General features: G+C 38.5%; 1 protein-coding gene across 2 annotated transcripts; it reads left to right on the forward strand.

The window, feature by feature from the left end:
• Positions 1 to 27,079, forward strand: LOC133616014 (zinc transporter ZIP13-like). 2 transcript variants are annotated; one of them, XM_061974995.2, is made up of 10 exons: positions 1 to 250; positions 4,464 to 4,826; positions 6,051 to 6,158; positions 8,481 to 8,623; positions 13,744 to 13,863; positions 16,493 to 16,582; positions 20,993 to 21,043; positions 22,598 to 22,730; positions 26,216 to 26,315; positions 26,396 to 27,079. In XM_061974995.2, the coding sequence occupies exons 2-10, from the start codon at positions 4,502 to 4,504 to the stop codon at positions 26,463 to 26,465; spliced, it is 1,140 nt and encodes a 379-aa protein (XP_061830979.1). In that variant the 5' UTR covers positions 1 to 250; positions 4,464 to 4,501; the 3' UTR covers positions 26,466 to 27,079. The 2 variants fall into 2 exon arrangements, with proteins under 2 accessions (XP_061830979.1, XP_061830978.1); XM_061974994.2 differs by having other exon boundaries at positions 3 to 227.
• Positions 27,080 to 27,407: the final 328 nt, after the last annotated feature.

Genomic DNA, 27,407 nt, shown 5'->3' on the forward strand with positions numbered 1-27,407 from the left:
CCACGTCCCAAACTTCCTGTCTGGTTGAGCAGTTTTTCCCCTTCCCAGATCCTCATACGTGGCTGCAAGGAGGAGGAAGAGGAGGGAGAGCCAGGCAGCTGCAGCTGGCCCATTCCTGCCGTCAGCTGCCCGCCGGGAGTGTTGACAGTTTGCGGCGCTAGTCAGCCTCCCTCTCGTCGGCTTGGATGGCAGGGACACTCCGGTGCGAACCCTGCTTAAGCCACAAGGTATTTGCCCAGGGATAAGGCGGGTATGTGTCGCTGCAGCAACTTAGTTCAATGTGTCACTTGTCTCTTGACGTGCACTGATTGAGCCTCCATGCTAATAGCATTAGCATGCAAGTGTTTCCATCGCGCTAATGCTAGCATGCTAACACTTTAAGTGCAAATGCGTCAGAGCTAGTTTAGAATGATAGGGTCAAAAATATAAATTATTTCGGATAATTTCCCTTAACTCCAGCGGAAACTTTTTTATTTTTTTTAATTTTTAATATGAGTGAGGCTCAATCAAACTACCCTTCTAACTTTAATTCATGGACATATTTTACTAATCTGCAATGCGTCTCTGCTTGTATTTTGTCTATAAGAGTGTGAGAAGCTGCATTATCCTACTGTCACCTTTCTGTGAACCTCTCAGAGGCATGGCCACTTTCATTCACGGAAAAATGCTACTTGAAAGCAAACACTTATTCTGAAAACTTGTGTTGTTTACATTTAGAACACTTTCCATTCCATCTTACTTGTACCATTGTTTTAAGGTGGCTGGCAGTGGCGAAAACACAACAGAACTACATTTAAAAAAAAAAACATCACACAAGCACCCTAAAATAGTTTCGATGGAAAAATGCGGTAGTGCACACCCCTGCTATTTGGGGGGTTATGTTCCAAGACCACTTGCAAATCACGAAAATGAGGAGAGTAATTGAGACTACCTAAATATGTTTTGTTATTGGAGAGTTGACTTAACAATATCAATAATTTTTGGGATAGACACTATTAATATCAATAAAAAATGTGCTCAATAATGTTTTCTCTCTCAATATAAATACAAAATGTGTTCAATAATATGCTCCATATATATATATATATCCATCCATCCATTTTCTACCGCTTATTCCCTTTGGGGTCGCGGGGGGCGCTGGAGCCTATCTCAGCTACAATCGGGCGGAAGGCGGGGTACACCCTGGACAAGTCGCCACCTCATCGCAGGGCCAACACAGATAGACAGACAACATTCACACTCACATCCACACACTAGGGCCAATTTAGTGTTGCCAATATATATATATATATATATATATATATATATATTCACACCTAGTGTGTGTGTGACAATCATGGGTGCTTCCACTAATCAACCCTGATAAGGCACACCTGTGAAGTGAAAACCATTTAAAGTTAAAGTACCAATAATTGTCACACACATTCTAGGTGTGGTGAAATGTGTCCTCTGCATTTGACCCATCCCCTTGTTCACCCCCTGGGAGGGAAGGGGAGTAGTGAGCAGCAGCGGTGGCCTCGCTCGAAAATCATTTTTAGTGATTTAACCCCCAATTCCAACCCTTGATGCTGAGTGCTAAGCAGGGAGGTAATGGGTCTCATTTTTTATAATCTTTGGTATGACTCGGTCAGGGTTTGAACTCACGACCAATGTTCCCTCTAATTGTTCATGTGTCTGAGCAAACACAAAAACTCCCTGAGCATTCAGTGGAGCACATGTGAGCAACATCACACCTGTCTCAAACCAATCTTTTATAATAACACTCAAATGACAGGAGTCATTTTCATGAGATTATTTTGTAATATTAGTGATTTGGCCCACTTGCGATGAAAATAAAAGAAATCTTGTTTTTCATAAGCTATGGATTAGTATTGTACAATATGTCTGGGTGGGGGTCCTGCTTTGGAAATCATTTGTACCCCTTTCAGAGATCACATTTAGTTCCCCTTAAACATCCTCATGTTGCACAATGAAATGTAAGCATAGGATGAAGTGTGTAATCCTGTAACTTTCTCTAGTAACAGCATTCCATGATTAATATCAATAAATTAACATTAATAATAAATGACAGTAAAATAAGCACACGTATGACTGAGGAGTCATAGTGTAACTTTGTGTGGTGTTTGAGTTGTCCGACTTTTTGTGTGGCCATAAACGCACCAGTGGCTTGGTGGTATGCGTGTTGGTGACAGATGACAAGTTGGTTTTGGCCTGGTTTGTACGGCAGAAAATGACTAGTTTTTCGAGATAGAAGTTTTCTACTCATGTTTTTGGTGTGGTTATGGCCGAATATAAACAGTTTTGCTCAATAAAGTGATCAATATAATTCCTGTCCTCGAAGCATCTCGATAGACGTTACAATAATTGAACGGTGTTGACGAACAATGTTAGGGTCGCTTGTTGTCACTGTCACTCAGAGTTGCATTGCAAAATTACACTGAATAAATGTGTTTATTTTTGTTTAGAATTCAGATGGGTTTGATATTTGCTGTGCGCAGAGGATGCTTGAGCAGTGCACAATTGCGCAGGCGCGCACCTTAGAGGGAACGTTGCTCACGACCTACCGATCTCAGGGCGGACACTCTAACCACTAGGCCACTGAGGAGGTTCGAGTGACGACCTCTTGAAGCTCATCGAGAGAATGCCAAGAGTGTGCAAAGCAGTAATCAGAGCAAAGGGTGACTATTTTGAAAAAACTAGACTTTAGAACATATTTGAGATCGTTAGGTCGTGAATTCAAACCCCGGCCGAGTCATACCAAAGACTGTAAAAATGTGACCCATTACCTCCCTGCTTGGCACTCAGCATCAAGGGTTGGTATTGGGGGTTAAATCATGAAAATGATTCCCGAGCGCGGCCACCGCTGCTGCTCACTGCTCCCCTCACCTCCCAGGGGGTGGAACAAGGGGATGGGTCAAATGCAGAGAGTAATTTAACCACACCTAGCGTGTGTCTGACTTTAACTTTTCAGTTATTTCACCCTTTTGTGTTAAGTACATAACTCCACGTGTGTTCATTCATAGTTTTGATGCCTTCAGTGACAATCTACAATGTAAATAGTCATGAAAATAAGGAAATGGCATTGAATGAGAAGGTGTGTTCAAACTTTTGGCCTGTACTGTATGTATATAGGTATTTTGTTGGAGGAAACTGGAAAGAATGAAGCATGGTTGGTTACATGAACAAGGGCACTCACGGTCTGGTTCTCTAGCAAAACAGAAAGTGATCAGTGAGCAATGGGAGGGACACGCTAGACAGCCAATCATGTAACAGTATAAACTATCAAGTTTGATTGCGCTGTCTCTCTGTTGATTCTCTGCATGGAGTGAGAAGAGAACTAAAATGAGTGCTCGGAAAAGTCACCTTGAGAGTATGGTAGTTTTTTGGATTTTTTTCAAACGGCTCTTAATCCTTCGCCGCACTCATCTTTTCTTTTCAACCCTCGTCCGTTATGTATTCGTATGTACAGAAACAACAGGTAGGAACTTCAGTGCAGGACTGTATGAATAAAATAAGTAACAAAATATAACAAATGTGCTACTTTAGAAAAATATTTTGATCCAATAATATTTAAATAGTGATGACTGCATAACATAAATTCATTTTCATACCTAAATAAGAATAACATACCAATTTACATGTTCGACAGGCCACGTAACTTCCTCGCAGTAAACTTGCAAAAAAAAACAATATACACAAAGAACACCACCGCTAGCTTATGTTGCCACCGGTAGTTTAACAGAGCACATTTATTTGACAATTTTTTCACAATTACAAAGTTGATGAAATAAAATTTTTTACCGGCCCGAATAAAATGATTGGTGTTTACGACGGTCACACACCCGGTCTCGTCTACACATACAAAAGCAGTGCAAGCGAAGCAATGAACAATTTGCAGTCATGTTGATGTTATAATAGAGTATACATTTATTGACAGCTAATGCTAGCTATCTAAATGACTATTATTAGCTAACAACACCCCAAGCTAATGTGTTATGTATGTACGCAGTTGCCATTACATACGAAAAACCGTAACAGGGCGGGATATAATGTGTAAAATACATATTGTAAAGCGCTATATCCATGCTGTTTAAGCTAGTTGGCTCCAAAAACACCTTTATGTCATGGTTCTTGATGATTTCTTTCTTTAATTCAATGAATATCATTTGTTTCTTCTCAGCGCTGTCCTATACATTTACTTTTTTCTGACCCTTTGTTGTAAAAACAAAGTTTTGTCTTTCGAGTTATCAATCAGCCATTATCGTATCATCCTGACAGAAGTGCAATGGAGGTTTTTTTTCATTGCTTCTGTGCTAGTGACACATTTCAGAAAACAATAGCCCATTTATGTATGTCCAATACAGAGGATCCTGGCTTCCAGCAAGACAATAAATCCAGCAGATTTAGCACAGTGTAGATATATTGTCAAAATAAAAGCTCATTGTGTGTATCTTTTAATACAGGATTACCGGTTACAAGTGGTCTTTGGTCCGTGGGACGGATGAAAGCTGAAGGCTGTCACAGGCCCACCTGGGCTGTTGCTGCTCTGTGTATCATAGTCATCCTTTTGATGCTGACCTCCAAGGGGTCATTAAGCCAGAAGATTACACAAACTGCTATGGCTCATGCTACAGCCACAGCTGCAAGACCCGGCCCTAACCTCACAGATGATCTCCAAGGCCTCCAGGTGCTAGCAGACTTCCTAGCTAGTGAGCGCACCCATATTTGGCTCTTGTCCCTTGCGGGATCAGTTGTTGTAGGCCTCACTGGGATTTTTCCTCTGCTCATCATTCCCATTGAAGCTGGGGCAGCCCTCAAAACAGAAGGTAGGACCTGGTCACTTGTATCTGAAGGTTTTGATTTTGATCTGTGCCAGCGTTTATACATGTGCAAGTTTTAAACGATCGCAATGCTAATTTTGCCAACCTCCATCCTTTATGGTATGCATATGCACTTCATGAGTACATTATATATTTTCCTTTGGGTGCTTAGTTTTACAGTAACTTTATTGTGGAGACTAATAATAAACATCCAAGTTTTTCATCTCAAATTTAAAGGATTGTTTACCTATATGCCAAACTAAATTCCAACTTTTCTAGGGGGCTGGGGTGTACAAAGTGTAGCCTGTGTTAAATTGTTGTAATAAAATCAGCAGCAACAATTTCAAAATACAGCAAAATAATGTAACGTGACAATAAAATAATATGTTGATATTAACAACTAATAACACAGATTTGTCTTTAAATATATGTATTTTTTAAAGCTTTTTTAAGAAAATAAATGCATGCCTTATGGCTTTGACAAGCTCCCACCAAACTTCCTGGCCAGTTCCTGACGCCACAAATAATTGCAAGTTTATGGGAACCACTGCCGTGACCCATTGGTAAACCCCCAGTGCTACAGTACCCTGTTCAAAACATTATCAGCAAACAAGGGGGCTGCTTGGCTACCTGGCCTACTTCTATAACCTTACTGTACCGATCAACCTAAATCAGTTTTTTTGTCAGTGAGCGTGCAACATATTCTGATGTGTTCTGGTTAGATACAAAAACATATCTGTAAAACAACTGCTGATATTAGGTTTACCATAACCCTGTCCATGATAGCAATACAGCAGCTGGAAGACGAAAAATTTCAAAAATAGACAACTAGCGATAATGCTAAGACTTGGCTAGAGTAAACTGCAGTTATAAAAATGTCCAAAGGGATATGGCTGGCAAATAATGTGTCTCCTACAAGTGCAGTTTTGCTTTTACAATCAGACTGCAATTAAATCAGCTGGATGCTTGTGGCCTCTTCAGTGTCCCCACCCAAAGTACCATGAATGTATTTTTGGCCTTTTGATTTTCAAATGCAATCTTGACTGTAGGTTAGTAATTTCCAGAGTAGGTGCAAAAGAATAATAATTGCTTGATCATTTAACACTAGATTGAGTTAAGACATAACTTATTTGAGTTGCATTTGATTGGATCATGTTATTGTCACCGAATGTTTTTTGTAGAGAGAAGAAAATGAAATAACTCATATTGTTGATATTTATTATTTCCTAGCTGGATGCCAGAAGCTGAAGCAGCTTTTGAGCTTTGCAATTGGTGGTCTTCTTGGTGATGTATTCCTTCACCTCCTCCCTGAAGCATGGGCACTCTCTGATTCCTCAGGTAGTTTTCTTTCTATAAATGTCATTATGTCTTTGAGAAACACGACTAGAGGTGGGGGAAATCATCGATTTTTAGATGCCTCGCAATTCGTACATGGAGGATTATAAAATCGATTAGTAAATGCCAATAATTGATAATTGATGTTAAATAAACTAATGTAGACAGTTCTAAAATTTGGCTGAGTGCAGCGGGCCACCTCACCGAGAGAGCCGACCAGCTCCTTTATTATAGGGCACTTATGTTCCAGTTTTGCACACATTTCTATTAAGTTAATATATGTAATGGGAATTAATTTACCTGTTTCTTATTACAAATGCACTGTTTTTAAAAGTTGCAAGTGATAAACACGTATTTAGTGAAACAAAATTAAATCTAAAAGTGCATAAATATACATAACTTAAAGATGTATCAATAATCGATTTTTCATCGAAACGTAGCTCCTGAATCATAATCGTAATCAAATCGTGAGGTGCCCAAAGATTGCCACCTCTACACACGACCTTCATTATGTCGATACAGTGTAACGATTTATGTCGACCAAATTTATCAAGCCCCGGACCACCATGTTCTTATTACTAAAAGACGCGTGCCTATGCAGACATTGACATACAATTCGAGGTTCATTCTTTTGAACAGTTGGTCTGTTTATGTCGACATGTTGTAGGGTTGTTGATAGGGGTAAATGATACTGCGACATTGTCGACAAAAATCGATCCATACGGAAAAGAAAATATGCGCGTTGACTGGTGACTGCCGAGCAATAGGAAAATAAGAATTGCTATGACCACAGGAAGAACACCGACAGTGAAGACTAAACACATCAAAGATATGATGTAACAAAATTGTTTGCTAAGCAGACTTTGTTTTTCATGGCATCAAGTTTGTAAGGCGGGAACATTTAAAGCAGAGGCATGTCAGCCATCTGGATGATGCAGTCTCCGACTCTCCTCCGTAAACTAGTTAGCTTGTTAGCTAGATAGATAGACAACCAAGAGACGGAGTTGTGTAAAAAATAACTTGAACTATCTTTTTAGCCGAGGTAGTTGGTCGATAAGGCAGCTCTCTTAGTCGATAGTCGACTATCAAAATAGTCGTTAGTTGCAGACCTAATTGTTAATAAGTCTGCCAAATGTTTTGACACCTGCAATTAATCACAACAATTTTCACATTAATCTTGTGTGCATGCAGATAAATAACGCAATGTATTTTAAACCGCACATGCTCCATTACCTTAACCGCTGATTGTTAACTAAATGTTGTGCAGGTTGCTATACGGTCAGTGATCAACGCACATGGCAGTGCAAAGATGAGTAAGGAGACTTTGAATGGTGTCTGAAAAACAATTTTGAAATCAATAAAACAAAGAAGAGTGAGGGGGGCAACAGTAAAGTAACTGCAACTTACCTCTGTAGCCTCAGCATGGGACCAACGTTTTTTTTCTTCTTTGGCGGTAGACTTCTCAACCATTCTTTCAGTTCAGTTCTGTTATTTGTATTAGCTTTTGTCTGTTCTCTCCTGAACAAAACACAGTTGTATCATCTGCAAATAATACTAACCTTAAGTCCTTTGTAACATTACAGATGTTGTTTATATAAAGATTGAACAATTTTGGTCCAAGTATTGATCCCAACAAAATATTTTCAGCTCTGTAGAAGTGTGTTCGCCTATCTTCACACATTGCTTCCTGTTGGTTAAGTAGCTTCTAACCCAATTCAAAACCAACCCTCTGATTTCATTCCTTTCTAATTTGTTTATTAAGATGCTGTGATTAATTGTGTCAAATGCTTTTGTTAAATCCATAAAAATCGGTCATGCTCGTTTATGCAACGAACGCATAACACACGTTAGAACTTTGCACAATTGGAGGGAAACCTCATTAGGTTTGGGTATTGTTTACATATTACCGGTATGTAATAACGGTTCCAAATCAGTACTTTTGAAATAGTGCTTAAATGGTGCCCAAGTTGGTACTTAAAAAAAGGAAAACATACACATTGTGTCCAAAAACGATACCTTTTTGTTTGTACGGAACAGAAAAGTAATTCAATAATTTAAAAAATTGTATAAGTAACAAAATCACTAATATAAAATTAAAGTCACAACAAACCAGCAGAAAGTTGTATTTTACAGTAGTCAATGATAGTCAGTGATTTGCAATCTTGTATTTTTGAGCACACAAAGTGATACAATTCCATGGCATTTTAACATAGAACCATTAAGAAGTTACTGTTCTGTTTCAGTACAAGTCACATAATGCCTATTATATTGTAAACCTGTAGCTACTATAAAAGTCTAAATAAAATGTCTCTTTAACCCATACAGCCCATAAAGAAAAGCATTACATGACGCAGGGCCTCTGGGTAATTATTGGCTTGCTGGCCTTCCTTCTCCTGGAGAAGATGTTCCCAGACCAAGATGGCCAGAAGGACGCACCATCTCATTCAGACCTGAATTCTAACTCTGCTGTAAGTTATGGAAGGATTTTGCATATGATTACATTCACCAGCCACAACATAAACACGATAAATACAATAAATTATGTTGTAAAAAGTATTCCCTGCTTAAATGTAACTGACGGATAGCATATTTCTTTCACAGTACACCTTGTCATTGTCAACATTGTCAGTCACAAAAAACTATATGGGCATTTGCGCCCAAAGAAATGAAATTAATAAATGGATGCTCAAATCTATAAAATATATATTTGTTACCAAGCAAAGTGACCTGCATTTTGATCTAATTGCATATTTAATGAACATTTCAACTACCTTGAGCACTGGGAAATAGCATGTCGCCTCATCCCACTTTCTACCATGAAATATAATTTAAACATCCATCCTTCCATCCATTTTCTACCGCTTGTCCCTCACGAGGTCGTGGGGGTGCTGGAGCCTATCTCAACTGCACACGGGCGGAAGGCGGGGTACACCCTGGACAAGTCGCCATCTCAGATAGACAGACAACATTCACACTCACATTCATTAAATTTAAAAATATATATATATTTTGTTTTGTACATGTGTTTCTTCCTATCTCAGCTACAGTGAAATGCAATAATTAGTTAAAATTCCAAATCTGTTCTGTCCCTGGGGTTTTACTCAGTCCTGGTACCAGTCTGGGCATCCTCATGTTGTATGAAAGATATATTTGTGAAACAGTTTCAGGTCCTTATCAGAATCAGAATCAGAATCAGCTTTATTGTCATTACGCAAGGTAACGAGATTGAGGCCATTCCATACAGTGCGATGTGTGCATGCTAGAAAAACAATGTGCAAATATATAAAAATATTAAAAATGTAGAAGTGCAATGAATATGGTGTGAAATGAATATATACATGAAAAAAAAAACAAAAAAAAAAACAGGGTGGTTGGTGGAATGGGTTATTGCACCGAAGAGAAGGCAGTTATGAGGGACAATGGGGCAGTCCGTTCAGGATGGTTATGGCCCTGGGGAAGAAGCTGTTCTTTAGCCTGTTTGTTTTGGTTTTAATGCACCTGTAGCGCTTCCCAGAGGGCAGCAGGTGGAACAGGTCAGAGCCAGGGTGGGTGCTGTCCTTGATGATGGCACTGGCTCTGTTGAGGCAGCGGGAGGTGTAGATGTCCGTCAGAGAGGGGAGAGGGCGGCCGATGATCTTCTGAGCCGTCTTGACCACTCTTTGCAGCCTCTCCCTGTCTGCTGCAGTGCAGCTGCCGTACCATACCGTAATACAGTAGGTCAGCAGGCTCTCGATGGACGAGCGGTAGAAGGTCAGCAGCAGGTCAGGCTTCAGGTTGTACTTCCCGAGGACTCTAAGGAAGTGTAGCCGCTGCTGAGCCTTCTTGATGATTGATGTGGTGTTGACTGTCCAGGAGAAGTCATTAAAGATGTGGACTCCAAGGTACCTGAAGGTGTGGACCCTCTCTACACGCTCGCCGTTGATGTAGAGGGGGGCAGGGTCGGTGCTGCTCCTCCTGAAGTCGACGATGATCTCTCTGGTCTTGCTGGTGTTGAGAGCGAGGTTGTTCTCCGAAGACCAGGCCGTCAGCTTCAGGACCTCCTCTCTGTAGGCAGCCTCGTCACCCCTGGAGATGAGCCCGACCACTGTGGTATCGTCGGCAAACTTGACGGTAAGGTTGTCACTGTGGGCCGGACTGCAGTCATGGGTGTAAAGGCAGTAGAGGAGGGGGCTCAGCACACAGCCCTGTGGGGAGCCGATGCTCAGCGTGCGGGAGGATGAGAGGTGCGGACCAAGTCTCACATTCTGGGGTCGGTCCGTTAGGAAGTCCCTTATCCAGGCGTTTGTGAGAGGGGGGAGGCCAAGAGTGTCCAGTTTATTGCAGAGTTTGTCCGGGATTATTGTATTGAAGGCAGAGCTATAGTCCACAGAGAGCATCCGGACGTAGCTCTGCTGCTGCTCCAGGTGGTTCAGAGCAGAGTGGAGAGCAACAGCGATGGCGTCCTCTGTGGACCTGTTCGCCCGGTATGCGAACTGGTGGGGGTCGAAGTCTGGAGGGATATGGTCCTTGATGTGCTGGAGAACAAGTCGCTCGAAGCACTTCATGATTACCGGAGTGAGGGCCACTGGTCGGTAATCATTCAGGCTGGTGATGTGAGACTTCTTCGGCACCGGGATTATTGTAGATGACTTCAGGCAGGATGGGATGACTGCCTGAGCCAGGGAGAGGTTGAAGATCCTGGTGAGGGGGGGAGCGAGCTGGTGGGCGCACGTCCTGAGCACCTTTCCAGGTACTCCGTCTGGTCCGGTAGCCTTCCTGGGGTTCACAGCCAGGAGCACTCGTCTGACACTGTGCTCCTGTACAGTGAGTGGAGTGGCGCCGGAGCCCGGTGGGGGCGGGGGCAGGGCTGGAGCAGATGAGTGTCGCTGGGGGGTTTCGAAACGGGCAAAGAAACAGTTAAGCTCCTCTGCCAGTGTCACACTCTGATCCGCAGTTGTCATATTGCAGCCTCTGAAGTTCGTGATGTCATGAATGCCCCGCCACACCTCCCGTGAGTTTTTGCTGGACAGATGGGACTCTATGCACCTCCTGTGGTCCGCCTTTGCTTTTTTAATCCCTCTCTTCAGGTCGGCTCTAGCAACACTGTACAGTGCCCTGTTCCCTGACCTGAAGGCTGCGTCGCGGGCCCTGAGGAGTGTGCGGACCTGGCTGGTCATCCAGGGTTTCTTGTTGGGGTAAACCCGGATGGTTTTTTCCACAGTCACATTCCCGATGCAGAACTTTATGTAGTCCAGCACCGTTCCTGTGGCTGTCTCCAGCTCCTGTTGTTGGAAGAGGTCCCAGTCTGTGTGTTGGAAGCAGTCCTGAAGTTTGGGGAGTGCATCGTCAGGCCAGGTCATAACAGTCTTTGTGATAGGCCTGGCCTGGCGTCTGATGGGGGTGTAGGTAGGAGAGAGCAGGAGGGAAAGATGGTCTGACTGTCCAAGCTGGGGGAGGGGTGTAGCTCTGTACGCGTGCTTTATGTTGGTATACATGTGGTCCAGGGTGTTCTTGCCCCTTGTAGAACACTTCACGTGCTGGTAGAACTTAGGGAGTACAGTCTTCAGATTGGCCTTATTAAAATCCCCTGCTATGATATGAACACCGTCGGGGTGGGCCCGCTGCTGTTCGTTGACGGTGTTCAGCAGAAGAGAGAGCGCTGTGTTTACTTTGGCGTCCGGTGGAATATACACAGCCGTGATGATAACAAGACAATAATGGGACATAAGTCTTTTGGTTTGATTTGAATAGGCATTTTCATGAACAAAACCCAAAACTAGTGAAGTTGGCATGTTGTGTAAATCGTAAATAAAAAGAGAATACAATGATTTGCAAATCCTTTTCTACCTATATTCAATTCAATACACTGCAAAGACAAGATACTTAACGCTCGAACGGGTAAACTTTGTTATTTTTTGCGAATATTAGCTCATTTGGAATTTGATGCCTGCAACATGATTCAAAAAAGCTCGCACAAGTGGCACGAGACTGAGAAGGTTGAGGAATGCTCATCAAACACTTATTTGGAACGTCCCACAGATGAACAGGCTAATTGGGTCACCTGGTGGGTGCCATGATTGGGTATAACCACCAGGTGTGAATGTGGAGTGAATGAATGATGGGTTCTCACTTCTCTGTGAAGCGCTTTGAGTGTCTACAAAAGCGCTATATAAATCAAATCCATTATTATTATTATTACCCCAAAAGGGACAAGCGGTAAAAGATGGATGGATGGATGGATTATTGTTATTATTATTATTATTATTGTTATTAAGGCAGCTTCCATGAAATGCTCAGTCATTCACAAACAAGGATGAGGCAAGGGTCAACACTTTGTGAACAAAGGCGTAAGCAAATTGTCGAACAGTTTAAGAACAACATTTCTCAACGAGCTATTGCAAGGAATTTAGGGATTTCACCATCTACGGTCCGTAATATCATCAAAAGGTTCAGAGAATCTGGAGAAATCACTTCACGTAAGCAGCAAAGCCAAAAAACAACATTGAATGCCAGTGACCTTCGATACCTCAGGCGGTACTGCATCAAAAACCGACATCAGTGTGTAAAGGATATCACCACATGGGCTTATGAACACTTCAGAAAACCACTGTCAGTAACTACAGTTTGTCGCTACATCTGTAAGTGCAAGTTAAAACTCTTCTATGCAAAGCAAAAGCCATTTATCAGCAACACCCAGAAACGCCGCCGGCTTTGCTGGGCCCGAGCTCATCTAAGATGGACTGATGCAAAGTGGAAAAGTGTTCTGTCATCTGACAAGTCCACATTTCAAATTGTTTTTGGAAACTGTGGCGTCGTGTCTTTTGGACCAAAGAGGAAAAGAACCATCCGGAATGTTATAGGCGCAAACTTCAAAAGCCAGAATATATTAGTGCCCAAAGCATGGGTAACTTACACATCTGTGAAGGCACCATTAATGCTGAAAGGTACATACAGGTTTTGGAGCAACATATGTTGCCATGCAAGCAACGTCTTTTTCATGAACGCCCCTGCTTATTTCAGCCAGACAATGCCAAGTCACATTCTGCTTGTGTTATAACAGCATTGCTTCGTAGTAAAAGAGTGTGGGTACTAGACTGGCCTGATTGTAGTCCAGACCTCTCTCCCATTGAAATTTTGTGCTGCATTATGAAGTGTAAAATACAACAACGGAGACCCCGTACTGTTGAACAACTTCAGCTGTACATCAAGCAAGAATGGGAAATAATTCCACCTGAAAAGCTTCAAAAAATTGGGCTCCTCAGTTCCCAAACGTTTACCAAGTGTTGTTAAAAGGAAAAGTGATGTATAGTAACACAGTGGTAAAAATGCCCCTGTGCCAACTTTTTTGCAATGTGTTGCTGCCATTAAATTCTAAGTTAATGATTATTTGTATGTTAGTGTAAAAAAAAAAAAAGTTTTTCAGTTCGAACATTAAATATCTTGTCTTTGCAGTGTATTCAATAGAATATAAGTTGAAAAGGATTTGCAAATAATTGTATTCTGTTTTTATTTACGATTTACACAATGTGCCAACTTCACTGGTTTTGGGTTTTGTAGTTATTGGTCTATGATTGCAGCTGTGCATTTCAATCTTTGTTTTTCTCCACAGACACATTCAAATTCAGTTTATAGCGGAAATACTGTTGTGTTACGTGGAAATGGGCCACACACTGACTCACAGAAATCCTCAAAGCAACAGAGTCTGCAGGGAACATCAGACAAAGTCAAGGTACTGTATGTATTGTACGCTGGCATTTCCATGTTTATATTTTAGGCAGCAACTATTTGCTGTGATGAAACTTGCCAACGCATGCTATGTGTTTTTTGTGTAGCTCAACAAATGTATCAAGGTAAAGCACAATCTGTTCTGGGACACGCGTTGACGTTTTGTAATAATTTTCCAATAAGAATTGGAGATTCTATTGTTACACTGTCGGCAATATAACATATGTAATGACTCTACAGCCAATGTTGTAATTAACAGTCTTTACATAATTGCATCAGACATGTTTGTAGATATACATTGTTTGCAATATACCAATTTATCTTCATGAAATTTTGGGCTGTATCTCAAAAAGCACAGTATATTACTGCCTGGGACTTTTGCGTCAATCCAGCATTGTCACAACTCTAAATAAAAAACGATTGTGTGCTACATGTAAGCTAGAGAAAATGCTAATCAATAAATGAGGAAAAATGCATTTCCAGCACATTCCAGTCTTAAAGCAACAAACCAACACCAGTGAAACAGCAAGTATTGCTATTTGACGGACGCATTCTTAAACAGAGCAATAGATCAGAGTTTCTTAACATGTTGGTTCATTTTAGATTGTTTACTGTAAAGTTTAACAATACTTAGTCTATGTCATACAGCATGTCTGCAACAAAAACATCTCGATAAATATATTACACCACACAGATTGGTTGAAAAGTTAGTGTAAATTCTCAAAGGGGTTCATGACTTTAGAACCACTTCAAAAGCTGATATTTAACCATTGTTCATATTCAATGTGCCATACTGCAGGATTAACAGGATTCCACAAAGAGAAATAAAAACAAACACTATATTTATCCATAAATGGATTTGGCTTGGCCATTTTACCTTAAAGTTAAACTGGGTCTTTAGACATATGACACTAGTTACTAGTTACTTTCCATAAATAATTAATTGAACAATGCAACAAAATTACTCTTTTGTCAAAATAGTACTAGGTTACAAAGAAAAACGCTTAATTTAGTTACTTAAAAAAAAAAACATACATTTTAAAACATTTGGAGTGTGCCGTTGAGATGTTTCATGTATTTAGAGTTACTCACAACTAGGGATGCAATGATAGATGGTAATAACGATAACTGCGATAAAACTCCTGATGGTTAGTATTTGTTAGTTTTAAATTAAAACTATTGAAAAGCCATGATTGATAACCACATTTTGATACACTCACGGACTGTCCAGCACTAGATCGTTAGCTAGCTTAGATGCTAACATGAACACAAGAGACTTTAACGTCTTTCACCATTAAGAAATGACATACTATAAATGTGTATGAACACATTGCTGCCTTAGGAACTAAGATATTCAATTGTGTACATCGCACATACAGGCTGTGCTGTCTTAGACAGAGTGATCGATCTATACTCAAAGGAATACGACAGGCGGAGGTGTTTTTTTTTTTAATAACTAAAATACAACAGGAAGTGATCTCCCGTGATGTCAGATAAATCGGATATGAAGCCAAGGGATCACTCAATTTGCCCTTATGAACAATCTTTATCAATTAAAAAAATTAAAACTTTTACAAATTAAAAAGGAAGATAAACATATTTAAACCCTCAAATAAAAATATGCTCTTAATAATCAGAACAATATTTAATGTTTATTTTGCCAAGAAAGTATTTTGTGTTCATTTATTGTAGTTTCTTTGAAAAATACACATTGGTTAAAAGATTTCAATGTGTGTGTATAAGTACTTTTTCAGCACATTCAACCCTACTGGCGTGGCGCAGTGGGAGAGTGGCCGTGCGCAACCCGAGGGTTCCTGGTTCAATCCCCACCTAGTACCAACCTCGTCATGTCCGTTGTGTCCTGAGCAAGACACTTCACCCTTGCTCCTGATGGGTGCTGGTTAGCGCCTTGCATGGCAGCTCCCTCCATCAGTGTGTGAATGTGTGTGTGAATGGGTAAATGTGGAAGTAGTGTCAAAGCGCTTTGAGTACCTTGAAGGTAGAAAAGCGCTATACAAGTACAACCCATTTATCATTTATTTAATTTACTGTGATAATAATGATAACCGTGATAATTTTGCTCACAAAAACCATAACACACGTTAATGTCGTCACATCCCTACTCATAACATACGTGTACACTTTAGTCTTGGACGTATTGTACCTTTCAAGAGAATAAAGGGACAGCATCCAAGTTGGAGAAATATTATACAGTGTTGGAACCGGCCACTGCTGTTGGTCGTGTTAAGGTTGGAATAAAGTCAAAAAAAGAGTGCCAAGACTATGTGTGCTACAATAACGCGACACATTTCACTCTCTCTAATGGCATTTTAACGTTTGAAAAGTGAATTACCGGTATTTAGGTTACCTGTTACTGGAAAACAAAACTTGCATTAATAATGTCGTTATTTTGTACCGCTGTTGCTCTTAACACTGCAAATGGAAATGTGGAACCATAATTGGTTGATGACTGATTACATCTGTGTTTTGTATAAAACCACCCCCAACAATCTATAATTGTTAAAGTGCAGTCGCCAATCTGCTCAGGACTAAATCATTTGGTGTCCTAAAGCTGTAAAGACTTGTTTTTTCTTGTCATGTCAGATTCTGTAATGAACTTGACTATATTTCAGACAAGTGGCTACCTAAACTTACTGGCCAACTGCATTGACAACTTCACCCATGGACTGGCCGTTGCAGGGAGTTTCCTTGTCAGTAAAAAGGTGAGCTGCACGATGTGTGTATGTCATTCAAAAACCTATAGTACATACAATCATGAAAGTTGCTTTTCATTATTAGGTGATAATTGTTATTGTAATGTAAATCCAAGACTTCAACTGATTGTAATGAAATTGATATGGAAACGATAAAAAAGGTTATTGAAGAGATTTCAGGACCATTAATGTATATTAGTAACCTATCATTTCAAACAGGTACATTTCCAAACAAAATGAAAATAGCTAAAGTTGCACCAATTTACAAGACTGGCGACAAACATCAATTTACAAACTATAGACCTGTTTCCTTACTTCCACAATTTTCTAAAATCATTGAAAAACTGTTCAATAACAGATTAGAGAGTTTCATAAATAAAAATAGAATACTCGAAGAAAATCAATATGGATACAGAGCTAATGTTTCAACTTCGATGGCTTTAATTGAAATTACAGAAGAAATTACCAATGCTATAGATAATAAAAAATGTGCGGCAGCAGTTTTTATGGATCTAACTAAAGCATTTGACACAATTAATCACAATATTTTAATCAAAAAACTAGAACGATATGGCATCATAGGGTTAGTCTTAAACTGGATAAGAAGTTATCTAATGAACAGGAAACAATACGTGAAGGTAGGCGAACACACCTCTACAACGCTAAATATATCCTGTGGTGTACCTCAGGGATCAATACTAGGACCTAAATTATTCAATCTATATATAAATGACATTTGTAAAGTTACAAAAGATTTAAAGTTAGTATTATTTGCGGATGATACAACAGCGTTTTGTTCAGGAGAGAATACACAGAAGATACTACAAATAATAACAGAAGAAATGAACAAATTAAAAAGATGGTTTGACAAAAACAGACTATCGTTGAATCTCAGTAAAACTAAAATAATGCTATTTGGTAACAGTAGAAGAGAAAGTCAAACACAAATACAAATAGACGGAATAGAAATTGAAAGAGTAAATGAAACCAAATTTCTAGGTATAATGATTGATGATAAATTGAACTGGAAATCTCACGTAAAAAATATACAACATAAAGTAGCAAGAAACACGTCAATAATGAATAAAGCAAAACATGTTCTAGACAAAAAATCACTTCATATTCTCTACTGCTCACTAGTGTTACCATATCTGAGTTATTGTGCAGAAATATGGGGAAATAATTACAAAAGTACACTTCATTCATTAACGGTGTTACAAAAAAGATCAGTTAGAATAATACATAATGTTGGATATAGAGAACACACAAATCCTTTATTTATTGAATCAAAGATTCTGAAATTCTACGACATAGTGAATTTGCAAACAGCTAAAATTATACACAAAGCAAACTATAACCTGCTACCCAAGAATATACAACAATTCTTCTCAAAAAAAGAGGAGAAATATAATCTTAGAGAGAAATGTAATTTGAAACATTTGTATGCACGTACAACACTTAAGACCTTCAGTATATCAGTATGTGGAATTAAATTATGGAATGGATTAAGCAAAGCAATCAAACAATGTACTAATATGATCCACTTCAAGAAACTCTTCAAACTTAAAGTGTTTACAAAGTACAAAGAAGAAGAACCATGATAAACATTCTGAATTTATTTAACTCATCCATTCTTTCATTCTTTCACTCACAAAATAATCTTACTTATCTCAACATATGAAATGTAACTTACTTCACCAATTATTATTTATTTACTTATTTTATTGTGATTACTTATGGAGTATATTGTGAATAAATTGAGAACAGGAAGTGAACAAAAGTTTTAGCAACTGTCATGTAAAAGAAAAGGGGTAGGATTAAATAAGCTTTGCTTCTTCCTACTCCTTTTCGAACATGTTGAAAAGAGAAACTGGAGATTGTGATGTATCATGTTGTATACTTGCATGTTCGAAATAAACTCAAACTCAAACTCAAACTCACTCAAACTCTTTTTGGTCACATATTCATGTACATTTAGAAACTGCAATCAATTTGACTGATGTTTTAGTGTGATTTGTCTCACTTTAATAGCCGTACAGAACGTTAAGAACACCTGCACAAACAATAAGATCCAATAGTCGGAAATTCTACCTCTCTTTTTTGAAAGATCCTGTCAGAGAACATTTCTATGGATGTTGTCATTCATCCTGTCATTGTATTCTCAGGGCATTCAATTGATTGTAACTGGATTGTTCAGTTTGTCTAAGAAGGCGTTCCACCTCTTATCCAAGTAGGCTTCATCAGTGAATGCTTATAGACTTAGATTGTTCAGATCTAGTCAGAGAGATATTTGTAAATTGTGTCCCACCAGAGAAACTCCTTGGATTTATAGCTTTATAGTAGGGTGTAACGCTTGATCTATATATCAATAGATCGATTTATATTCCTAAGCTTTAAGTATATCAAGATCGATATACTTGGCAAGTTGACTTTCCGGAAGATAGGTATCGATCCAACATCATTTTAAAAGGCAATATATGGATTTTATTGATAACTAGAAAAAAGAAAACATTGGATTTTAAAACAGCAGATTTTATATGAATTTTAGCACTTTTAATGATAAGGACGTTAAACGTTAGGTCTGTCTGCCCCGTCTGTGGTGTCATCAAAAAGAAAATACTAATAGCTACGGTGGCTGAGAAAGGTCATAACAAATGCAAACGCCACAAGACAATATCATTAATTACAACACAACAACTTTCAGCTACAGCACGATTGCAAAAGCCACAACACCAAGAAAACGACACAATACAATAATTTGAAGCCACAATTCAACTTTAAGCTGCAAAGGATGCGACAGAAAAAACAGAAGTGACAGCGGAGCAAGTTCACCGGCGAACCAGATTGAGACGGAAGCTTAAAAACACTGTAATGAACATAGTATGTCAGCATTATGGAATAAATAAAAACATTTATGACTGAAAGGTGGTCACACTTCTCTTAGTTTTTCAACTTTGTTCATTACACCCTCTTGCATTGGGTTCGTCTGTTGCCGTTGTCACTTCCGTTATGTCTTTACGATGGTCCGTGTTTATTAAAATAAGAGTAGTAGCAGGTCAAACTACTGCTCATTTAACCTGAAAATATTTGTTTGCACTTAATTTATTCTATTCTTTATATTAATATTGCATTAATGTTGAAAAACAAAAGCAGATGTAGCAGGTAGATCTACTGTTAAAATATTGGTTACTGTACTTTTGTTGCAAATGTCTTTGTTGAGCAGAAAATATTTCCTCTTATTAATTCAACCTAAAGTGTTGGTTGCACTTTATTCAAATAAGATGGGAATACATTGACCATTAATTGTTGTTTACTTGCTTGTTTTAATAATTTTTTACCGAATTCTCTTACAAGAAATTACAGGAATATAGGAAACTTCACCTGCAGTATTCAATATTTTTATTTCACAGCCACACTGATATATATATATTTTTTTTAAACTTTGAATTGATTTCAACTCACTGGATTATTTTGAATCAAATTGTTCAAAAATATAATATAATATAATATTAATAATCGTTAACCCCTACTTTGTAGCTATCAGTCTGCTGTGCAAGGCCATCTTAGATATATTTCATTTAGGGAACATACTGATTTTCACAGTTTTTTATTTAAATGCAATTTAATTCAGCATTGTTTTCTACATCATATAACAGACAAGTTACATTTTATTTGACTTATCAGTACAATGTGATTGTCTTGTAACACATTGTATGGTGTATATACAGTATACAACTTTGGCACTTTTTATTTTATTTATTTAATTTTTTACCTTCAGGACCTGATGCTACCATCACTTTTGATGAAAAGCAGTCCACAAATCGTTATGTTTCGTTTGAAAATCATAAAATAATGATATAACAAACGTTCCACTATTAGCAAGGTAATATTACAATTTTGTAACTAAATACTCAACATTTTCTTTAGACATATCCATGTTTGGTACTGATGGGAAAGTGTGAGCTGTTCCAAACTTCAATACTCACTTAAATAGTCTAAAATTAAATTAACGAAACACTTAATTCTAATCAATCGTGCTTTGCAAAATCTCCCAATACAGATTATTTTCGATTCATAAGTCGTTTGTTTGTTTAGAGAAGAGCAATTCAGCAATAACAGTGCTTGGTATCCATCCAGTAGATGAGCATTCTGCCAAGTGTAGCCATGGAGGAGTCCAGCTGGTGTGACATAAGACTATCAGCATGAACTATGATTCTATGTGCCAGGGAGGAAGTTAGCGAGCTGTCCCAAACACATACACGCGTCATTTCACAGGTGTTTTAGTGTGAACTCTTGCAGCAAAGCACGTGCTTATGAGTGTGCCATTTTTTCTGTGGCTTACAAATGTTTTAAAACTACAATTGTAAGATGTTTTGTTGTATACAGAGTTTTGTGACGGGAATTTGAATTTATCTGCAGGTTGGGTTCCTGACGACTTTTGCCATCTTGCTTCATGAAATTCCACATGAGGTGAGACTTGTAATAAATAAAAAATTGTGAAAGTCTTAAAATTCAGCTGTCTTTAAATGAATCATTATATGTGAACTCAGTATTTTTACAGTTGTGGTCAGAAGTTTACCTGCACAAAGTAGACTTGAATGCCAGATTTATTTTGGACCACGGAAGAGACAGCCTTATGCAGGTTGATTTGTGTCTTTATTTCAAAAGGTTTTTTTTTTTGCATTTGAAAAAATTCTGTGTTTTTAAATGTGTTGTATACAAATTCAGTGCAAAAGAATATTCAGTTTTTTCACTTGTAGTGATGGAGTTAAATACAATGATTGTCGTTTTGATATGTTTCTCTCTAAGGGCCTTAGGGCTAATGACTAAAACTTCAGTCTTGTCCTGGTTAGGCTGTAAAAAGTTATGTCATCCAGGCTTTATTATCTAAAATGCAATTAAAAAGAGTATTAATTGGTCTTGCGTCATCAGAAAGCAAGCAAATATACAACTGTGTGTTGTCAGCATAACTTTGATGACAGAGCCAAGTGAAATCATGTAAGTATTAAAAATAATAGGACCTAAGATTGAGCCTTGAGGCACACCACATGGGATATCATGGGTCTTCGCAGAGCAGGTATCCATATTTACCAATCATTTTCTGTCAGAGATAGAAAGTGAACAATTTATGTTAATTTTGAGAAATTGATCGCAAGAGGCTGCAAAATATATCGTGATATAGATTTTTTTTGGCCATATCGCCTATCCCTATATGGATGTTGTTTACATTTTAACCGATACTGGTTCCAAATCGGTATTTGAAAAACTGTGCTAGTGCCTGAATTGGTTCTTAAAAAATGGAAAACCTGCCCATCAATCCATCCATTTTCTACCACTTGTCCCTTTTGGGGTTGGATGGTGTGCTTTTCCATTTTTATCAAAAGAGAAAAAAAATGTTTTATTCTTGTAGATAAAAAACTAAATAAAATCCACATCAAATTGTCATAATTATTGCAGCAATACAGAACATGGATAATACTTTAGTACTTTGGTACTATTGATGCTCATAATGATGCTCATAATTCCGGGGGTTCGTAAATGCAACCTTGCTTGCCGTAACCATCATTGGTACATAAAAGGAAGTGCTGTGCTGTTGTTGTTGTAACTACTGGATAGCTTAGCACTTTCTTATGAGGGCTGCTGTTGACGTGTTAAGGGCAGTAATGGGTTTAAAAATGGTGTGTCTTCCCTCCAATAGCTTCTTCTTTTTTTCGGTGTGGGTACTGCTGCTTACGCTGGCACCGGTGCCATCATGCAACTGAGTCTCGGTCCCCATCCCTTTACCCATATGAGCATATGAAACATCTGACCACGACTGTTAATAATACATAATTATAACATATTGTAATCAATGTCAATATTGGCAATGCAGTATCTATACATCTCACATTCACAAAGCAAACAGTTACAGCTGTTACCGCTGTTGTGTTTTTGTTTGTTTGTTTTCCAAACTTTGTAGTTTTTGATTTTAAATTTACATATACCATGAGTGTTAGTTGTGTAAGACTGTTTAATTGTTCTCAGGTGGGGGACTTTGCCATTTTGCTGCGAGCTGGATTCGACCGGTGGAGTGCTGCTCGTCTGCAGCTATCCACTGCACTAGTTGGTGTCCTGGGCGCCTGTTTCGCATTGTGTGCTCAATCACCAGAAGGCACAGGTAACATCTTTTCTTGGTTTATATTTATAAATACTGTACAACGGTACCTCGGTTTTTGTTTGTAATCTGTTCCAAAAGCAAAAACTTTGAGAACCACTGATATAGAGTTTAGTCATAGTTTTTAGTTAGTTTTATAGGGGGCATATTATTATGCTAATCTACATTTTAGACATTATTTGTGGTATGCATAACCTGTAATGGTGGTACTTTGTCGGATTTCGCACAAATGTTGCTTTACAGATAAATCTTCAAGCCCCTTTATGAGTCTCTCTTGAAAACGAGTCGTTTTGGAAACTTTCTTTTTAGATGCAAATCAACTCTTCCAAGCCATGCCCCCTGCAGCTGACTGAGTCTGTTTCTCCACCATGTCAAACATTTTTGTCGTTTTTGAAGTAGGCTTCTTGCCAAGTACTGAAAATGTTATAAGTTCAAATTAAAATCTACTTTTTATTATAAATGGCAACAGCAAGGATTTTAGCATCCAACCTTACATATACGTGTACAGTGAGAGGAAAGCGAAGAAGAAAAACTCCAGAACCGAGGCTTGAAATGAAAGCCATATGTCTTTCAGTGCTACAAAGCAAAGTATTAGGGATGAGTACAGAAATGGTTATTATCAATTGGTACCGACTGAATTTTGTCGGTGCTATCTGGTATCGATTCACATAAGATCAAACGGTCTCATATTTTGATACGTTTTGTTGCAAGTGACGTCACGTCCGGTTACAGACTCGGCCAGTGAAACAATCACTCAAGCAGCCTTCAGAGAGGACTCAGTCGGATTGCCTCTAAATAATGTTGCAATTTTCCATGCCAACAAAGCAAGTATGCCTGATAGAAAACGCTTGAACGTAAAGTAAGGCTCCACTAGCTCAATGCGCCATAGGCATGCTACTGGCTTGCATTTGCGACTTTACATGACAACCTACACATTAGCTAATAAAAACTACAACTAAGATGCATGTAACTAAGCAAACCGCTGGTGCGTAATGAATAAAATACTTGCAGTATAAACATTTTTTAGGATGTAAAATAGGGCTGCAACTAACGATTAATTTGATAATCGATTAATCTGTCGATTATTACTTTGATTAATCGATTAATAATCGGATAAAAGAGACAAACTACATTTCTATCCTTTCCAGTATTTTGTTGAAAAAAACCAGCATACTGGCACCATACGTATTTTGATTGTTTCTCAGCTGTTTGTACATGTTGCAGTTTATAAATAAAGGTTTATAAAAAATTTTTAAAAAATTGGGAGAAAAAAAAATGCGCATAGCATAGATCCAACGAATCGATGACTAAATTAATCACCAACTATTTTTATAATCGAGTTTAATCGATGTAATCGATTAATTGTTGCAGCCCTTATGTAAAAAAAGACTTGCACATTCAGCCTAATGGCAAAGACTACTCCCTAGATACCAGTGACGTGCGGTGAGGTTGATGGCTGGTGAGGCACTGACTTCATCACAGTCAGATTTACAAACATATAAACCCTAAAGAGTATCTTATTCACCATTTGATTGGCAGCAGTTAACGGGTTATGTTTAAAAGCTCATACCAGCATTCTTCCCTGCTTGGCACTCAGCATCAAGGGTTGGAATTGGGGGTTAAATCACCAAAAATGATTCCCAGGCGCGGTGCCGCTGCTGCCCACTGCTCCCCTCACCTCCCAGGGGGTGAACAAGGGGATGGGTCAAATGCAGACGACAACTTTCATTACACCTAGTGTGTGTGTGACAATCATTGGTACTTTAACTTAACTTTAACTTTACACATACAAACTGTAGCACACAAAAAAGCACATTTAATAAAAAAACTTTATTATGGTCTTACCTTTACTTAGAAATTAAGTCCATGCGCCGCAACTAAAGTCCTCACTTAAACTTTCCACGTGCAAGATTGAATCTATTTAAAAAAGTGTAACCGAGGGTAGCCTATACTGTATGAAACTACAAAATAACAAACACGGAGGCTCCAGTTTACACGGGGACCACTTTATTTACCTTCTTTCAAAAACATCAGCAAAGTGACATCACTTCCGCTCTTAGCGCCTTCAAAATAAGAGCTCAAGGCATATACTGTATAACAGCGCATAACAGGAACTTAACATCACAAAGAGGAAAGCCCATGAAAATAGGTTACAAAAGTTATTTAATAAGAAGCCAAAAAGTGCAAAAACAATAATGTTCGTGTTGGAGGAGTTGTGAATTAGGTACACCTGCAGTCTGCAGGTGTACCTAATGTTGTGGCCCTGCAGTCATTCACAACTCCTCCAACACGAACATTATTGTTTTTGCACTTTTTGGCTTCTTATGAAATATTTTTTTTAAATAGATTCAATCTTGCACGTGGAAAGTTTAAGTGTGGGCTTTAGTTGATATAACAATTCTACGGCGGGGGTGCAGGAGGCGGGATTACTGGAGCCTCAGCCAGTGCGTCTTTTGCAGCCGTTTTATGATCGCTCAGCACAAGAAATACGTTACACACATACAGTTGTTGACAAAATACACTGTACATTATATACCTCAGCTAACTAAACTATGGCAATGTATAATATAGTTCATATAGCAATACAGTCTCACTGCATAGCAGGCCAGCAGTTAGCCGAGTCCGGAATCCATGTTGAGGCACTGAGTGACGTGCCTCCACTGGCTGCTGTTCACCGCACCGTCTCTTCTCAGTATTTGAACGGCAAATGTGAAAATTCAGCGATTTTGAATAAAAATAATCTAAAACTGGTGAAGTTAAATGGAAAATAACTTTATAGTATAATCACTGGATACATATAACAATTTAATTATTTTTTATTCTTTTTACATTTTTTTTCTTTCCATGATGGCAGGTGAGGCGCCGCCTCACCTGCCTCTAGTGACTGCACGTCACTGGTAGATAGGCATCCCACTGTAGCTTATATTGCAACTGCATTCAAAGTCTACTATTTAATCCGCCGACATAACAAATTATCCTACGTTACAATTGTTGGTAAATCTCTAACGGCTCATTTTGAACAAAGTAAAATGTTTTCATAAATATATACATAGATTATATATATATATATATATATATATATATATATATATATATATATATATATATATATATATATATATGTATATATTTTGCATAATATGAGTCCATTAAGTTCTTTTTTCACCTTATTTTTCAAAGTGCTGAAACTTGTAACTTTCTTTGGCCCCATGTCGACTTATTTTTTAGTCGTACTCAATGAACAAAAAGCACAGATGCCAACATGTGAATGACTTGCGAGCAAACGGACTAGTTTGTTCCGAGCAATGTTTGGCCTTACGATAAACGAGACAGTGCACAAAAACCAGGGCAAAATGTCGACAAAGATTTTCGTTAAAAATACCTAATCATACAGGAAGTAGGGTAGAACAAAAACAGAGGTACCACTGTACTTACTGTATATGCTGTCAAACATCACACAAGCTTCAGTATTGATGTACCATCTACAGAAAATGCCACTGCTTGGATACTTCCTTTCACTTCTGGAGGATTTCTCTACATTGCCTTGGTGAATGTGGTTCCTGACCTGCTCGAGGAGTCTAGTTTCAGGTATGCTAGAAACTACATTGACCATCAGCAGACTATTTTGAGACTGTGCAGACTGTGAGCATCAAGGTTTTGTTTTGCAGACACTCTGTTCTCCAGATCCTGCTCATTTTCTGCGGTGTGGCTGTTATGGGTCTTCTGTCTGCTGTTTGAACTTCGAGAAACACTCTTCTTGCCGTAGTAGGAACACTATGGAGGTCTTATCTGTTGCCTGACCGCTAACAATCCATCTTCATAGACAGTCATCAAGCTTTACCTTAAATACATGACTAAAATGGCACTTTATCAATCAATGACAAGACGTTTTTATTGGACCTTTGACAGTGTGCCAGCCCTATATATAAAAGGAAATAAGATATATTTTTTATGGATTTCTGTTACCATGTAAATCTGACAATCCTGTTTTGCACATATAGTTACAGAGGTACATCCAGTAGGTTTGCATCTAACCTAAGCATTGGATGCAATTGTAGCATCTGCATATTTATTAAAAAGAAGACACGCAGCATACAGTATGTCACTTTGGCACCTCTGCCACTCCAGCATTGTCTTTTGTTAGGGAATAAGTGCCAATATTTCTATTACACTCGTGTTAGAGCTACACCAAAGTACATGTCATTTGTGTGTGTGTGTGCCTACATACCTATTTTCATAATTGCACCTTTTGAGCAGGATTGTTTCGCTAAAAACAGCTACAGTATTATTCATGATACTGGTTGGTGTTCTTTTTATCCCAAAATGTTCTCAAAGAAAATAAAACAATGTAAAGAGGGTTTAATGTACAATTATTTCCAACTTGATACAAACCTATAAAATACCACCTTCGCATTAGCGATTATACAGTCATACTTTGGTTTTTGTTAGTAATCCGTTGAAAATGGTCAGACAAAGACGGAGTTGTAAAACCAAATGGACTTATTTTGAAAATCCAATTAATCTGTTCCAGACACCAAAAAATATTAACATAATTATTTTAATCTTACATGCAGAAAACCAGTGCAACAAATATAGTTGTTGAATAAGATGGATGAAGGAATATTTAACATCACTTTTACCTTTTATTGAAGACTTCCTGGCAAAGACGATGATGAGGGG

This window comes from Nerophis lumbriciformis, linkage group LG15 (genome assembly GCF_033978685.3).
Source record: "Nerophis lumbriciformis linkage group LG15, RoL_Nlum_v2.1, whole genome shotgun sequence".
NCBI classification, from domain to species: Eukaryota; Metazoa; Chordata; class Actinopteri; order Syngnathiformes; family Syngnathidae; genus Nerophis; species Nerophis lumbriciformis.